This window comes from Dryobates pubescens, chromosome 5, assembly GCF_014839835.1.
Source record: "Dryobates pubescens isolate bDryPub1 chromosome 5, bDryPub1.pri, whole genome shotgun sequence".
Taxonomy (NCBI): domain Eukaryota; kingdom Metazoa; phylum Chordata; class Aves; order Piciformes; family Picidae; genus Dryobates; species Dryobates pubescens.
The window spans coordinates 23,411,866-23,428,485 of NC_071616.1; the positions used below are offsets into that span (position 1 = coordinate 23,411,866).

General features: G+C 41.7%; 1 protein-coding gene across 13 annotated transcripts in view; it reads right to left on the reverse strand.

Annotated features, from left to right (window-relative positions):
* The window catches only part of MARK3 (microtubule affinity regulating kinase 3), a 62,878-nt gene extending 47,448 nt beyond the window's left edge, over positions 1-15,430 (reverse strand). For 3 of the 13 annotated variants that reach the window (XM_054161801.1, XM_054161797.1, XM_054161794.1), the window contains exons 1-3: positions 14,786-15,430; positions 6,909-6,947; positions 2,115-2,306 (exon numbers count right to left, since the gene is read on the reverse strand). In XM_054161801.1, coding sequence (XP_054017776.1) covers positions 2,115-2,306; positions 6,909-6,947; positions 14,786-14,836 — 282 coding nt within the window. In that variant the 5' untranslated portion in view covers positions 14,837-15,430. The remainder of the gene's footprint in view (positions 1-2,114; positions 2,307-6,908; positions 6,948-14,785) is intronic. The other 10 variants (XM_054161805.1, XM_054161802.1, XM_054161799.1 and 7 more) reach the window with 6 other exon arrangements.
* Positions 15,431-16,620: the final 1,190 nt, after the last annotated feature.

The window sequence follows — 16,620 nt, forward strand, 5'->3', positions numbered from 1 at the left end:
GTGTGTAAAGCAGGAAATCTCAAATTTGGGAAGATGAGTGCTGTCCAGCTAAAGCCAGACTAAGAACATTATCCTGGAATTCTTAAGAGTGGCATGTTTAAACAAAAAAGCAAAAAAGGGGGGAAAAATGAAAACATATTCCTGTAGCACAGATTTCTAACATCCATCAAGAACAACAAAGCAGAACACATTTAGAAATGATCAGACTGTTTTTTTCTAGTAGAGCCATTTACCACAAAATTCTTGAGCTAAGAAACTTGCAGAGAAAATAGGGAAACAGACAGAAGGGTTAAATGTAACATGTTTTCCTACAGTTAACTGTGCCCTATGAAAACACAGGATACGATTATCTGTACTGTAAAGCCTCATTTAAGAGAATGCACACTAATTATTGAACTAGATAAACTGAAATGTGCACAGGATGTTTTTAATTTAAAAAAAAAAGGGAGAAAAAAGGCTAAAGAATTTCAGATTGGAAATAAATAAGAGTTTTTCAAGGACAAGACTGAGGAACAATCTTGTTTAATATCTGTATCCATGGCCTTGGCACAGGAAGTCAAGCCATAATGATTAGGACTGTTGAAGGAGTTAAAGTGCACCATCAAATACAATGGAAAACTGATATAAACAACCTTGGAGATGAGTTAGCAAAGAAAGCAAGATTCAACAAAGTACAACAGTACTTTGTTGCTGATCACAACCTAAAAACAATGTGACAGCCATGAAAAAGGTTAGCACAGTCTAAAGACTGATCAGATAAGGGCAAGGGTAAATGAAAGACACAGGGAAAACTTATCAAGGATACTGTGAACAATTTTGCTCATATACATCTAAAATGTAATCATCATCAATGCTGTACAGTTCACCGAGCAAGAAGAGAATTTTTTATTAATCTCTTACAAACAATAATTTTGAAGAAGTTTAAACTATCTTCAAGATATTCCTATAAATCTATATTAACTGTTCCCATCAAAGGAATGAGACTCATTCTAGGTAACCACAACCAATGCCCATGTCCTGCAAAATATTCATGCTCTGAACAGACTGAGTGACATCTATCCCATAAGAGTTAAAGGAAACTTAGCACTTAATCTTTTAAAATTTCACCATTCACACTGCACTTTATTGGTTAAAATCTCAGACAAAAATAAACCAGAGGTCAACACACAATTGTGTTCAAGTAAATTAAAATACACTTCAACTTTTGCAAAGCAATGTGCGGCACATGGTACCCCTAACTCCTATACCTGTACTAATAGCAAAAAATACTCATCGAGTACTTGCACTCCCTGTGTTAAGGAGGGAACTTAAGTGGAAAAGTATCAAGCAAAAACTTTGTCTACAAACCAGCATTAACTTAAACACCAGAAGGCAACTGCTGATCACTGGAACTGTTGGCTTACAAAACAAACCCCAAACTCTCCCAACAAATCTTGCAAACTTACATTCCTTCTGTTTTGTCTAGTCCTCCTGAACTCTGTATTAGCTCAGAAAAAAAGAAATTCCCTTAAAGTGTTGCAGTCATCCACAGATCTTTCTTTAGAAGTCCTTGCATTTACTTAATTGGACAGGTTTGGCAACACACAAAAAAAAAGGTCAACAAGGTGCAAGGTGTTTCTCTCTCTTTCAGTATGTAGAGTTGCTATTACTAAAACAGCAACAAGAAACATTTGTAACAAGCAAACACCACCACAGTTCACCAAATCAGAATTATCATTAAGCTCAAGTTATTAATTACATTACAATGGCATGCAGAAACTAATTATGGAGCCAAGTTAGACACTATGAAGAGATACAAGAGAAAGCTTGTCTACACCACACAATACTGACCAAGACATGCAACACACCTCTGAAGCAAACTTGAACACAACTAAGTTGGACAGGGACTTACCAAAAACACAAATTTAAATGACTGTTTTCAATAGAAATTGTTTTTTAACTATTGTTTTCATAAGTAAAAACCCCCATAGTTTTCCAGTTCTATTTTTTTTCCTACATCAGTAGCAGTATCTCTAGTAAAATGTGCTAAATGTTCACAGACTTGGATGATACTATTCTAAGAGAACCTTCACACCTACTGCAATTTGCTACTGTTTACACTCACACCACTTTACCTCTCTGCCAGTTAGGATGTGCCTTGCTAGTTTGACTTTTGCAAAATTCCCCTTTCCAATCGTTTTGAGGAGTCTGTAATTTCCAATATGTGGCTGTTCATCTGCACAAGAAGCTATAGAGTTCCTGCAGCGAGCTCCAGAGCGCCCAGTTCGAGAGGAAACTTCCTGCCGTCCATCTCCGTGGGACGTGTGCTGCAATAAAAACATTCACAGGTAAGGCTAAGAAATAAAAGACATCAACAATAAGAAGCATACAACATTGAAAAACATTAGCAATTCCTTTGAAGAAACCTTCAAAGGACCCAGCTGAAGCTTAAGATTCATGCAGCACTTTGCTCTGGTATAGACAACGAAGAAGTTCACAGTTCATAACACATCATCCTTTTCGTCAACTGGTAAAGACCAAGCAGAACATCACCTGAACGTATAACAACAGTAACTTACATAGACTGCTGAATCAGCTACAGAACATGTACTACGACATTTGTACTACTTGGCCTAACTAGAGCAGAAAAGCCTTTGGAAAGGAGACACAAACAAAGCCTTTCCAAGAGCACACAAGGTAAAACATTCACCCTTACTGGACAGCTTAATGCTACTGATAACATCATAGGACTTTTTTTTCCTCTTGTAATAGACTCCTGTTTCTACAAAACCTCATGACTGAAAATAACCCAGGACAGCCTGGAGAACAAGGGAAGAAATCTTACCTAAGATACAAAACCTCAGACAGCAGTTACAGAGAACTGACATACTGTCGGCAATCTGTTAAGTTCCTTCCACTTGGTTTCCCTGAACAGTTATTAATTGCAAAAATGAATGGATGTATCTCATAGCTGTAATAGTCCTTATTCATTAGATCACATGGCTAAGATAATAGTAAAGCATTTTTTCATTCTGACAGCCTGTTTATGAAAGAGCAGATCCCCTCATGTCCCTTAGTTCCCAACTCATGTTTAAAATCTGTATGCCAGCTTCACTAATTAAAGCATTCATTAAAAATCCTCAGTAGTCTGTGGATGTGAAGTAAATGTCTGAGTACACATCAGATAACATGCTAAATCTACAATTATTCCAGAAATCTCAGATCTTGCTCCTCTACTACTAGTCCTCCTCTTTCTGAAACCCAGTGGGGACAACCAAAAATGTGACAGAGCAACTCTGGAAATCACTGTAGCATAGGATGTGAGATCATTAGCTAACAATCATGGTATAGGCACAAATGAACAAATCCACACTTGCATGATACTTGGCAAGTTTCGCACTCTATTTAATAACCTGATGCAACCTTGTGATCACATACTCTGGCATCTTAACTTCCTTGGTTTGTTAATTTGAGTGCAACAGCTGTGACCAAATTATTTCAAAAGACACATTCATTTCATTTAAGAAATATTACTGACAGAAGTCTACAGCAACTCTTGGAAAATTGTTTCAATAGCTACTATTCCAAAAATACACACACACACTGTGGTGCTATGTTTGAGAATCAGTCTGACTTAACCTTCTCCTTACTTCCTGGCTACTATATTGTCACCAGATTTGTACTTCCCATATAGGTACTTAATTACTATGATCACATTACCCCCTCACTTTAGTAAGTGTTATACATGTATATATTGAGCTCCCTAAACAGGCTGCTGTGGGAATGATTAAAGACAAGGAAACATTTCTTGTAGTTCTTTTCAGAACCCTCTCCTATTTTTCAGTATCTTTTTGTGGGGTTCATGCTAGAACTGCACTTGCCAACAGTAGGTGCAGTAGGGCTAAACACAGAGACTGCATCTTATGTTCAACACTCCACTATTTGACATGGAGAGAACTAACCTTTTTGGCAGATCATCTATAGCTGACCACCCAACAGTGACCGTAAGTCTTTTTAAGAATTATTGCTTCCCATTCCCTTACCACACATAACTGGCTTTCATTCCTGGTTCCTAACATTCATGATCTCATATTTGGCTGAAGTGAAATGCAGAGTTTCCTTACATGCAGGTTATTACATGCTCCTGGTGATTGTTCCAACCTGCCCTATGTAACATCCAAGTAATCTGTATCCTAGTTTTTGGGAGCAGCAGCATAAATTTCTTCCAAACCACTCATAACCGCTACAGGAACATGGAAGCACACCCGCAACAAGATCCAGTAAAGATTCAATGCTTGATAAGGATTAATTTTTCTCAGTAATATCTGTATTATTATTATCTGGTCTGTAACAATTGAGTATTTATCAATCAATAATTCTCAAGGAGAAGGTGGTCAAGAACAGTTGCCCATCTGGAAGAACTACTAAAGCTAGCAAAACCCTGTATCAACAATTTTGCTAATTTGCAAGTCTTTAATACCAGGCTGGTGCTGGTTGTTCAGGCCATCCTGCTTATCCCTCTATGTACTGGCACAGCACTGCCTAACGTCTTCACTTCCCTAAACTTTGACTTCTAACAAACCTTGCAGCACACAATGCAGAGAACTTCTCTGTCAGCTCCTTTGGTGCCTTCCAGTGTCAAATTATTCAGATCAGCCAGAAAACATCAGCAACTGCTGATGCTAACATACTCCTACATTGTTACCCCAGTGACCAGGGACCACAGTGTTCTGTACAGGACCATGAGGGTATTTCTTGGATATATAAAAGGAGGATCACTTTTAGGTCAAGTATAGTATCCCAGGAATACAGCTGTACTACTTAAATTGTACTACACTGAGATGATAGCCCACCTTGGAAAAAGAAGTGTATCAGGACTATTTTGACTACAGCCCTTTCATACTTGGGCACGCAGGACAAGCACACAAACTGGCTTCAGCAACAGCGAGCCTGCCTCCACACAGGCTTACTAGCTTGGGCTCTCCAGCTGACAGATTCAACACAAAGACTGCAGCGTCAGCTGTGTGATTCAAAAGCAAACGGAGTATCTACATCTGTGCTGTCTTGTGCTTGAACTAATGAACTGCATTAGGCCTAGCTTACGAGGCAGCCGAGATGTAGACATCAGGTACCATGCATTCACAAACCAGAGAACCTGTGTGCAGCCTATTCAAAACTCATCTTACTCGTATCCTACTTCATATAAATAATATTAGGTAAAAGAAACATTCTTCCAATAATACATCAGCTTGATTGTCCTCTGTGGAGAACTGACTTCCTGTGTCCTATAATTTTTTTCATGCTTTCCAGCTTTACACTTAAAAGGGAGAAATCGACAGCTGTGGACATACTTAGAGTAGCATTGATAAATTTAACATAATCTGTTTGTGCAGAGGTTTGCATTTCCACCTTAACCTAGACTTATCTCTTTTCAAGAATACAACTTTTTTCAGCTCTGGTTTTTCGAATATCAAGTTGTGTGTTCCTAAGCAGTTCGTGTCTCTCCAACTGACTTACTCATAACCACTCTTCACTCCATAGAACTCTGACCATTTGCAACTGCATATAATTTAGACTTTATTTCACTTCAGGTAAGTAAATCTATCAGCATGTAAGATTATTATATTGAGCAGAACACAACCTTTCTAAAAGCTGCAGAAAACAGCTTCCCAGTTTCAACACGTTTTTGTTTGGTTTTTTGCTCATGGAAAAGAAGGAAGAGGGCATAGTAGTATACAGTACTAAAATGTACAAAATCAAAAATAAATGTGTTTCTCAAAAATTAATAGAAGTGTTTCTCCCCCCAAACACTTTTCATGAAGCTGTGATAGGTCGATGGGGAAGCTAAATGGTATAGAGAAAAGGCAAAAATACAGATGATGAAGAAAAAGTTCAAGTCATGCATTGGCTTGTACAGCATTTGGCTGTACTCAGCTACTTCCCAAGGTAGTTTCCTTCAGCAAACAGATAAACAGCTCAAATCTCAATCTGAAGAAATAGTAATAGCATCTTCTACACTGTCAACTGCAACACAGGACATTTGTCTTTTCCCAAGCAGACTCTCAGCTGCAGGTTTTGCCTCCTTCCAACTCCTGACCCCTGAAGAGTCTCTTAAATTCCAGGCTTCTTTCCCAAGTCTTCATTTTTATGGCTTCATTAAGAAAGGTAGTTTGTTTTAATATCACGAGATTTAGAACAAACATATTTATTTGTATTAAGTTTCCACACATTGTGGTAGGTGAGCTGTATTTCTTGGAGATGTGTTCTGTTTAAAGGTAACATTCATGACGTCCGCGGTGGCTGAGGGATTCTGAAAATACTTACCTTCACGCAAAGAAAGACCATTATACTGCAGATGGGGAACCAAAGCAAGGATACTGGGAACTTTATGCAGCTTCCAGCTAGCCAGAGTCACTCTCTTTTAAAGTTTCCTGAAATCTACTCATGACAATAAAGGACCTTCTTTCAATCCTGCAATACATCAGGTTCCACTTCAAAATATTTTGAAATCTTTAAAATTCCTTAAAAGTTGTTTGGGGGTATTTTTTGGCACATAGTAGGAGACTTCTCCAAACCCCTATCCATTCCCATGCCAACATGATGAGCTTTCTCATGAGAGAAGAGTAAAAAAACCAAAACAAACAACAAACCAAACCAGCAACCAAGCAAAACAAAACCCAAAACCAACCAACCAAACACAGGCAAAAAAAAAAAAAAGGCAACCAAAAAAAACCAACCAACCAAAAACCAACCCACAACCAAACCAAACCAAACAAAAAAGTGCATTCTCTTCCTCCCCACAGCCCCACCCTGGTATTACTAAACCCAAAAGGAAACGGAGTAAAACATCTTCATTTGAGAGAAACTTTACTGTGTGGGAGGGACTGAGACTAAGACCAGCTGTATTTGGAACACAACGCAAAACCCACCTTTTCACAAAAGCCTTCCCCCAATGATGAGCCGACATCCTTTCATAGCCAGATAATGATCAGCATGAAGAGAAAGAAAAAGAAAAGAAAAGAAAGTAAAAAGCAAATGAAGTATGAAAGTGCTGGTAACTGAAGTATTTTTGACATGTTAGCTTTATCCAGTGTCTGCATAATTAGAGAGAGCTTAACATTTACGGCATTAGAAACACACAGAGCAGAATATAACGAGTTCTTATACTGCTTAAGAAGCTGCCAACAGCTGAGAAAAAAACCTGGAAGAGACAGAATCTTCATTCAAAAAAAGCTGAAAAACTTTAAGAAATTAGAATGCCCCAAAACCATGTTTGCAGTAAGTAGGAAGGGTTTTTTTTCTAGAACAGAAAGGACAAATGGTATCAACATTTTTTAAAGTATTTATACAATACTGAAAACTATCTTCTCATCAGCCAAATGAACAAAATGTAATCTTACAAAAGTCTCTAGAAATTATTATTACCTTAGCTCTTACCTCATCTTTGTATGAAATATTACAATGTGATACTACAGAATTTCTTGGAAAGCTGTTCAGACCTGTAATAATCGTGACAGCTTCAATTCAGCAATTTTAGTTCTAAACCCCCCCTGTACTTAAAGCCTGCTCCTTAAGAACATTTGAAACTACAACCAACTAATGAAACTGCTCAAGTATCCTAACTTGGGCAACTGACATAAGTAAATGGCTGCACACTCCCTATCAGTATTTACTTATCAAGAAGCATATCACATTTTGTTTTGGTTTTGTGCTTTAAATGGACACCAATTTCACTGCAGCTGTTTTTAACAATTTGTTGTATTTTATTTCCCATTTATGACAAATACTCCTCAGTGTAAAAGAAAAAAGGTTAGCCCTAAGGATATTAAGAAGTAGTGTCTTATTGCACAGATGTATCAGTGAAACAGCACAGTAGGGCATCCTGCAACTGCTGACAAAGGAATTCTACTGGAAAGTCAAAACAGAGATTTCTGGCAACCACCAAGAGGTGTCATAGCAAACACACAACCACAATTGCCTATATACCAATTACTGCTTTGGGAATCCCTAAGTTATCACACATTATAAAATATTACGTTATTTTTCTATGTCATAAAACAGGAAGCCATCTGTTGAAGATATTCTGTACTTTCCTCATTTTACTTCCATTCTAGCTCTGACCAGGACACAAATCAGAATATGGAGAAAGATGGATTTTGTCAGAGCCATGCTGGTGTGTTTGCATATCCAATTCTTTGTTTCCAGCATATATAATTGAAAGGCAGTTTCTAGACTAGCTTTCTACATCATTCTTAAAGGCGAACAGTCACAGTTTCCATGTTGCAAAATTGTTAATACTATTCTACAAAGTAAAATATACAACATAGCATGAAAGTTATCAGTCCATGAAGGTAGATTCACTGATGAGCACTACAGCCCCACCATTATGGATGCTGTGATCAAGTGAAACAACTGAGCAGGTGAGAACTCAGCAAATGAGACAATACAGCACATATTATAGCTGGTAAAGGAGAGAAAACGCTAATTTGGATGCTTCTGTTGTCAAAATGTGAAGAATTCACTGTGCAGTTCTCAGCCTACCATAGCACTCATTCATTTAACTGGAATGACAATTCATGAAAATGAGTGGCTAGTTTAATTAGGTCATGTGTACCAAATAACCTGTTTAAAGGAAGACTATAAAGAGTAAATACAGTCTCTAGTGCACACAGGCTATACCTCTTGACACATTCTTGATTCTCCCTAATCTCATCAGGGAGAGCAAAAAAACCCAAAACCAACCAACCCACCTCCCCACCCCAAAAAACCAAAACAAAACAACACCTCAAACAGACAAAAAACCCACCCAAAACACCAAAAACAACAACCAGGAATAGCAGCCAGAACAAGGCAGCTACAGCTCAGAAAGCTGGCCCAGCTGTGAGCTGCCTGATGGAGACAGAAAGTATGGACTGACAAACAGGAGACTTGGCAGAAGGAGCATTGTTACCCAAAGCAACACTTGCACATTCAATTCCGGCCACAGTTCAGCACTAGAAAGTGCCACTGACAACTGCACCATTGCCTTGAAGATCAGTGGGAGAACTCCAATAGCAAAGCACTAACTGCCTTGAGAAAATAAACAATGCTCCATTTGCAGACATACAGGGTCTGGCCCAGGAGTCCTCTCCATGCATAACCACTACAGCCTCTGCTGATGCATTTTGACATTATTTGGTTCAGTCTCTGTACAGTATAGGAAAGATAGAATCTGAATTCTGCATTAGCACTGAACAACAAAACAGTGATGAAATTCTGCTTATATAATCAAAAAGATGTCTGGTGCCAGTTAGAAAAGCTTTTTAAAAGCTCTTTTGTTGCTTCACATTATCAAGATCTGACATTTATCATATCTTTCCAGCCAAAGTTTCTTTACTGCTGATTAAAATGGGTATTTATTGACATCAGCTTGGGGAATAATAGAATATGCTTGGCTCTTCAGCTATTCTTCATCAACAATACTGCCAACTAAGTTGTTTCCAGAATCATCACTGTCAGTTAATTACATACTAAACAAAAAACCACCCCTCCACAGTTGGTTTTCAAAGACCACACTGAGCTTCCAGATAGAAATCTTTCTTTTAGGCTTTAACCCTGTGGGAACAAATTTTATTTGAAAGTCAATTTCTTTTTGTATGTGTATATACACACATGAAGCTCAGTTAGTTGCTGCTTTTCTGGCCAAGAAGTCTTCCTTAACCCAAGGGTTTCATCCAGGAGATTGACTGCAGTGTTATTGTAGGTGTAGTCGGTACCCTTCAGGCTTGTGTTTTAACAGTAGTAATCATAGTACATTCTAAAGATTTTTAGTGGCAGATGATCTCCACACTAAGCAGAGCCAACCTTGATATGCCATGAGCCTAAAAAAAAGAGTGACCTCCATTTTTGATCTGGCTGACACCCATGAGGCAGCATTACTTAACTGAGAAAAGGAAGTTGCAGACACATGCTACTTGTATATCATATGAAATGTAGATCTGGAGAGACAAATGCTTCCACTCTTAGAATTCCTTTGACTTGAGTCACCTGAGACATGCAGTCATGTCTTTTGACTAGAATTAAAATGGAGAACTGAGCAGACAAGAATATTAGGTGAGTGGGTAAGAAAGCCTAGAAAGAAGTCTACAAAGGTTAGGGTATATCCCTATTTCCTTGTTTATTTTCTTTCAATTTCTGTAGCAGTGTTACTTTAAAGGCCACAATTTTAAGTCCTAGTCAGTGGTGCTAACAAAATACATGAATTAAGTTTGACTTTTTAATAGTTTCTGGAGTCAAGTTCTGTAGCTTAGTTTTTCTGAGTTACTGAAATAATGTAAAAGAGAAAAAAAGTTAGTTTCCAGGAACAGAAACGCCTTTCAAAAAGTGTGCAGTTCTGTATCTCTTTGCAGTTGTGGTACAACTCAAGTTATCTTAGCCCTGGGCTGCTGTACTATGACTAGCTTAAAGCAAAAAAAAAAAAAAAAAAAAAGAAGTAGTAAGTATTTCTAGCTTTCTCTAGCTGAACTGGACATTCCCATTCTCTCTTCTGTGTCAGTATTTGCAGCCACACAGAATGGAGATAAACCCACTTTTCTTAAGGGCCGATTTCAGTCAGATCAGTGAGCTGACCAGACTCGTCATACAGCCCCACAGTAATTAGTGCTGGCATAAACCCCAGGTGGGAAGCAGCAGTCAAGGCTGACACCCCTAGCAGCCTCCTGTCAGTTCGAGCTGACAGTGAAACCAAGTGATTAAACAACATGGCACAAGCTGTTTAGCAGAGCTAAAGAATTAAGCTTCTCACTTCAAAATGTGAAAATACTAGCAGTCCGCGACGCACAACGTCACACCATCGAATCAGGTATTTTTTTAGTACGAACACACACAGAGTACTGGACCTGCCATAGATGGTCCCTGTGGAAGAAAAGCTGCCAGAACTCTTGGCCACAGGCAAGCTTTCCACCTCAGCCCCTTCTCAAAAATACCCAAACAATCAGGATTTCATGCTATGGAAGAAAGCATTCCGATTACAGATCTGTTTGTAATAGGAGAAGACTGATAAATAATATAAAAAATAATGCAAGCTTGCATATTGTCTGCAAATGCTCTAATGCATTTCATAGCTACCTGGTAACAAACCAAGATACACTGCACTAACCTTCAGTATCTTAAAAGTAAACTTTTGAACCTAACCCTGTCCTTACTAAACCTTTTTAAATAAATACTAAAAAACCCCAAACAACTCAATTAAGATACTTCTGCTGCACAAAATCCTTCACACAGGCTTGTACGAGTACAGTTGCCATCACACCGGTATTTTTCAACAGTAAATGTTTCACATTAGGCACAGTCATGGAAATAAGAGTATTTTAGTCTCACTTTTCCTCAAATTACTTCATTTTTTAAATTCAGATTGGCCTGCAGTGAAAACACATGCAGAATAGTTACCATTCCCCCCAAAAAACCAACAGCTGTTCAATATAAACTGTTTAGTCAAGATTTTTCTATTTCATGCTCTTAAAAAGAGAATTTTACCCATCTCCATACCAACTGTATTTCTATGTTTCTATCTATATTCTTCCCAAATTTGTAATTTTTTTTTTAATGAATATTTGTCCTTCTCCCCAGAGTCTTGCTCCTTCTGGTTCTATTTCTTTGTCATTTTTGGCCTCCATCCTGCCATATGCACATTCTTCTGTGCCTTCTCCTATTTCTTTTCCACCATTTATCTTCCTTTCCCATTAAGTTTCCACACTCTTTCCTGTTCTATCTTCTCTCTTCCTCCTCACTGCTAGTAAAACAGGTTTATTCATTGTTGTAACACCTAAAGGTTCTTCTGTGTCTACCTTGTCTCCCAGTTTTGTATGAAAGAGTTCTCTGCTGCCTTGGATGCTTTCTTCTTCCACATGCAGGACATAATTCTGCAGAAGACAGAAAAGATTTGATTCTCTCATCCACTTCTGTTCCCTCCGCAGCTGGCAGCCATTGCTGCACAAGATATGATCAGAGAAGAGCTGCTCTACCTTCACGGTGAGAAGCCAGCTCATTGTGGGCCAACAGCCAGCTTCCAACTGTCCAAGTGTGAAGTTCCTATGATCACAGATCATCTGGGATGCCTTTCCTCTCAAAACCAGGTGACTCGGAGCCAAATTCTTTCATCTCAAAGGCACTAAAGGCTGGATAGCTGTGAGTGACTTTTGGAGAAAGTCACTGTGACAGTATTTCCACTTCAGCAGTACATGCCTCAGTAAGAAGTGGTATACACTGCCTTGAAAAAAATAATGCATCAAGTGCTGACAATTAGACCTTGTCTATTCAACAAGAGTTGCCAACCGCTGAACACAGTTAACTGCAAGCACAGACAATAATTTACTCTCAACATCATTCTGGAGGCTAACTTCATTTTCAAACCTGCAAGTATAGGCATGGATAAGCTATGATCAGCACACTTCAACCAGATTCAACACCAGCTATGCCTTTGTCAGCAGTGGTAATCTTCCAAGGAGAGAGAAGGCATTAAGGGGGTCCACAATCCTGGCCCAAAGGCTGGCTGAATACTTCTTAAGCCTCGGTCCACTCAAGCTTCAAAGAGTCCTATGAATATTAACTATTTAGCCTTCTCTTATGTGAAAGAGAATCAAGGGCTCAATTTACCTCTCAACACAATACCTCCAGATTTGGGGTGGAAGAGCAGTTAGTTGAGTGTCACAATCTTCACATTTAGTATTAAAAGAGAGCCCTGGCATTCACAGTTGTAGTGGTAATTCAGACAGACTAAATGTCACATTTAAATTTAGTTTTAAGCAAGGCAAACAGAATGCATTTGGGTGAATTTCTGCTTCGATGATGGCCAGAGACAGCTTCCTCAGTATTGAACTGGGGTGTTAGTTCAACGGATTTGGTGAGCACTTGGATTAATCACTCCTTGCCAGTATCACAATGGACAGGTACTTCTGTGGTCACCAGCCCAGATTACACCAGTTGAAAAACATACCTTAACCTAAAGCAAGTCTTCCGCAAGCAAGATAACTCATGTATGCTAAATTATGATTATAAAGAGAAGTATCAGACCAATATTTTGAAGTGGGAACAAGGTGCCTTAAATGGAACGTTGAAATCTAACTTCAAGTGCTAGAACACACAGCTTGTGAACAATGTATCTCCTCAAGCACACACTAAGTCTCTCCACTGTTAAGTTATCCATAGCGAAATTTGAATTTGAGAGCCTGAACACTTCCTAAAGTTATTTACTGGGTGGCCTTCACACATATGCGTGGAGCTTGAAAAACTCAGTCAGGCTTGCTTGTAAGACTACAACAATTATCCACATAAACTTTGTATTGTATTTTGTGGAGTATGCTACAATTTCTACTCTCCCTATGGCATAGGAAGGGCTGCATAATATTTTAATAATTTTCTTCCACAAGGCAGGAAGCTCATTGAGATTTTTACAACCAAATATGCTTAGTTGGGTTTTTGCTCAATATAGCCCTTAGCCTGCAGGTTGCATCTAGTGCTAAAACAAATAAAGATCACAGAAGTTAGAAGTGCCTATTATGTCAATAAAATCTAAATCCCTAGTAATGCAGTAATTGTTCCATGCAGCATGTTTTCTAACGCTTTGTCTGGTCTTGTTTTAAACAATGGAGCTACCAACACTTTTCTTGGGACTATTTATGGTCTGGAACAATCCAACAGTTTTTCCTGATCTTAACCGAAGTTTCCACTTTTTGCACCAGTTCAAAACATAAGCAGTCTTGGTGAAAAAAAAAAAAAAAGCCACCTCTGTCAAGCTCAGCATCTGTCTTCTAAAGAGTATCAGATAGCCTTTATAGAAAGCTAAATACAAAGCTCACTATCAACTCATTTTAGACGATAGTGAGTGACAACTCCCTTTTGTTTGTCATTTGGGGACATGTCAGAGCCTATGCAGAAAAATGGTTAGACAGGATGCACCAGGATCAAGTTTTAACTTAAAAGAAATACAGCTCCCATCTACAGAACTAGAGTCTCCTACTGAGCTTCATTTGTGGTTATCTGTTCATGTGGTAGGACTACATTTTCTTTTTTCCTTCTTCCTTTAGCATACGACCTGTATGATTGTTAATTTAGTATTTGATTCAATCTCGCAAATAAAATGTCAACTCCCAAAACGTGGTTTGTCAAAGAAAAGGAAAAAAAAAAAAAAGAGGGGGAGAGGGAAAAAGAAATGAGGTACAGGCTCCCATATCTAGAAGGTAACACCAATAAAGAAACCCTTTTAGTGTCAATCTGCACAGGTGACTAGTCTAACAGCGTCGTTATCATCGAGATCCTTGCAAATTAAGCAGGGAAGAGGTCTATTATCTAGGTCACCTAGCCCACCCCTACCAGAGCTGAATTATTGCCATCTGTTTACCAGAGATTTATTCGGCTGCTTTTAGCAGTAAGTTTGCATATTAGAAGGCAGCAACCCACCACCACCTCCCCGCAGATCTTCTCTTCCCCGTTACCAACATAGCAAACCCGATCCTCGCCATCAAGAAACACTCGAATAAACCATTTACCGTGGGGAATCGGTTTGGGAGAGGGACGCCTGCAAACGCCACTAAACAGGCGAACCATAATGGTAATATTAAAAAACCCTATTAGTTTAAAATAAACCGGCAAACTGGGCACAGTACAAGCTCTAAAGGGCTAATAGCAACGCTCCGCAAGGCGATGCCCACCCCGGACAGCCAGGGCCCGGTAGCGCCGGGCCGCGCCCCAGGCCGGCGTCCCCGAAGCCCGCGGTGCCGGGGGAAGATGGGGCGCGGGCTGATCCCCCCCCTACTCCGGCGGTACTCACGTTCTCGGTGTCGCGCTCGTTCACCGTGGGCAATGGAGTCCGAGTGGACATCTTACTTCAGTCGAGCGGCAGCGCTGTCCGCGACGGCGGCACGCACACACACACACGGGCCCCCAGGCCGGGCTGTGCGTCTGCTCGGAGATGGTGGTCGCAAGGAACCACCATGAAGGACGAGGTGACTGGCGGGGGGCGGCGTCGCGTCGGTGCCCCCCACCCTCCGGCGGCGCTCCACGCCCGATCTAGATCCCTCTCAGGAAACGGAGCGGTCTCGCCCCCTCCGAGTCCTCCGGGCTCATCCTACAGCCAGGCCGGGGTCCGCGGGGGTCAGCAGAGGGGAACGGGGCGCGTCATCAAGCGGGGAGGAATGAAGCCAGGGGAAGGGAGGCGGCGAGGGAGCGGCTCCGCGAGGGAAACGCAGGGCGGGTGGGGAGGAGGAGGCAGCAGGGCGTCGCACAGCCCGGCTGTTCTCGCCGGCCCCTCTCCGCTGCAGCGGCTAGCGCAGGCCCGCCACCAAAGGAGCTCCTGTCTCCTTCCGTCGCCGCCACCGCAGCCCAGCTTCACCGCGCCGCCGCTGGCATCCCAGCCAACCTCTACCCACCCGCCCCAGGCTCCGAGAAGGCCAGCACCCTGCGGGCAGCGGCCGAGGCTGGGGAACCTGCTTGCCCCCGCCCCTCCGCCGCTCCCGGACGAGCCAAGATGGCCGCCCGGCTTCCTCTGCGTCGAGCCCAGCTCCGACATGAACCGGAAGGGCCCGCCCCCACCCGGCCGCACCGGTGAGGCTGGCGCCGGCGGCTTGTTGCTAGGGTTCGCGGTGGGGTGGGAGCGTCGGGAGGCTGGGATGGGCTCTTCCTCCTCTAGTGACACCCTGTACCACCAACACCCCCCTTTCCCGTAGGCTGGGGATCGGTCAGCGGGAGCCCTCCCTGTTCCCAAGCTTCGGCCTGGAGACACACAGCGCTCGGACGCTCCTCGCCCCCACTGCCCTCTGGCGTACCCCCGAGGCGGCGCGGCCTGGTAATGGGGGGGGGCTGTCGCTTAAAGAGGTCTTCGGAGACCTGCGGGCCCCTCGCTGCGCCAGGTCGGGCGTGAGAGGAGGAACGGTGTGAGCCGGAGTGGGGAGTTCGGGTGCTAGGGAGCACTGTGGGGGAAGAGTGGGTGAAGCCGTGGAGGGTGGCTGGAGAAACGGCAGCACCTCTTCCGTGGGAGCCAGTCCACAACATGAGAACGGAGGCGGGCACGGACCCTGCTGCTCGCTTACAGCCGGCAGCAGCAATACTAGTACGTGACGTCTAGAAACGTGTTCGCTGTGCTGTGGCGTTCGGGGTTCGGGCCTCCGGTCTTCTGCCATCGCATGTTTTCCCCTTCCTTGGACTTCGCCAGCCCAGAAGATGGTGTGCGGCAGAGAAGGGAGCTCAGACGTGGGGAGTGGCTGGGGCTGAAGATCGCAGCGTTCAACCGATGCAGCCAGGCACCCATACAGTGTGATAGCGTGACATTTTCGTAGCACCTTGATGGTTCATGTGGTGGAGCAGGGTGGAAGCCTCAGCTATCGAATCATGCTTTGTATATCCAGTAGTTACTCTGCACAAGCATTTTTAAGTGTACAAGGAAGGTCTTGGTATAGTCATGAGAAGCTCTGATTATGAATTCAAATTGAGAAAGAGGAGTAAATTGCATAAATTCAATGTGCAGGTGATGTAGAAACAAATCTGTTTTTTACAGAGAAAATAACCTCTAGAAAAGGGAAATACATGCTAGATCTGGTGGAATTTGTAGAAAATTGGCATCTCTGGGGATGTGGCAGCCTAATGGTAACGCTGTCTTTATAAAGCATA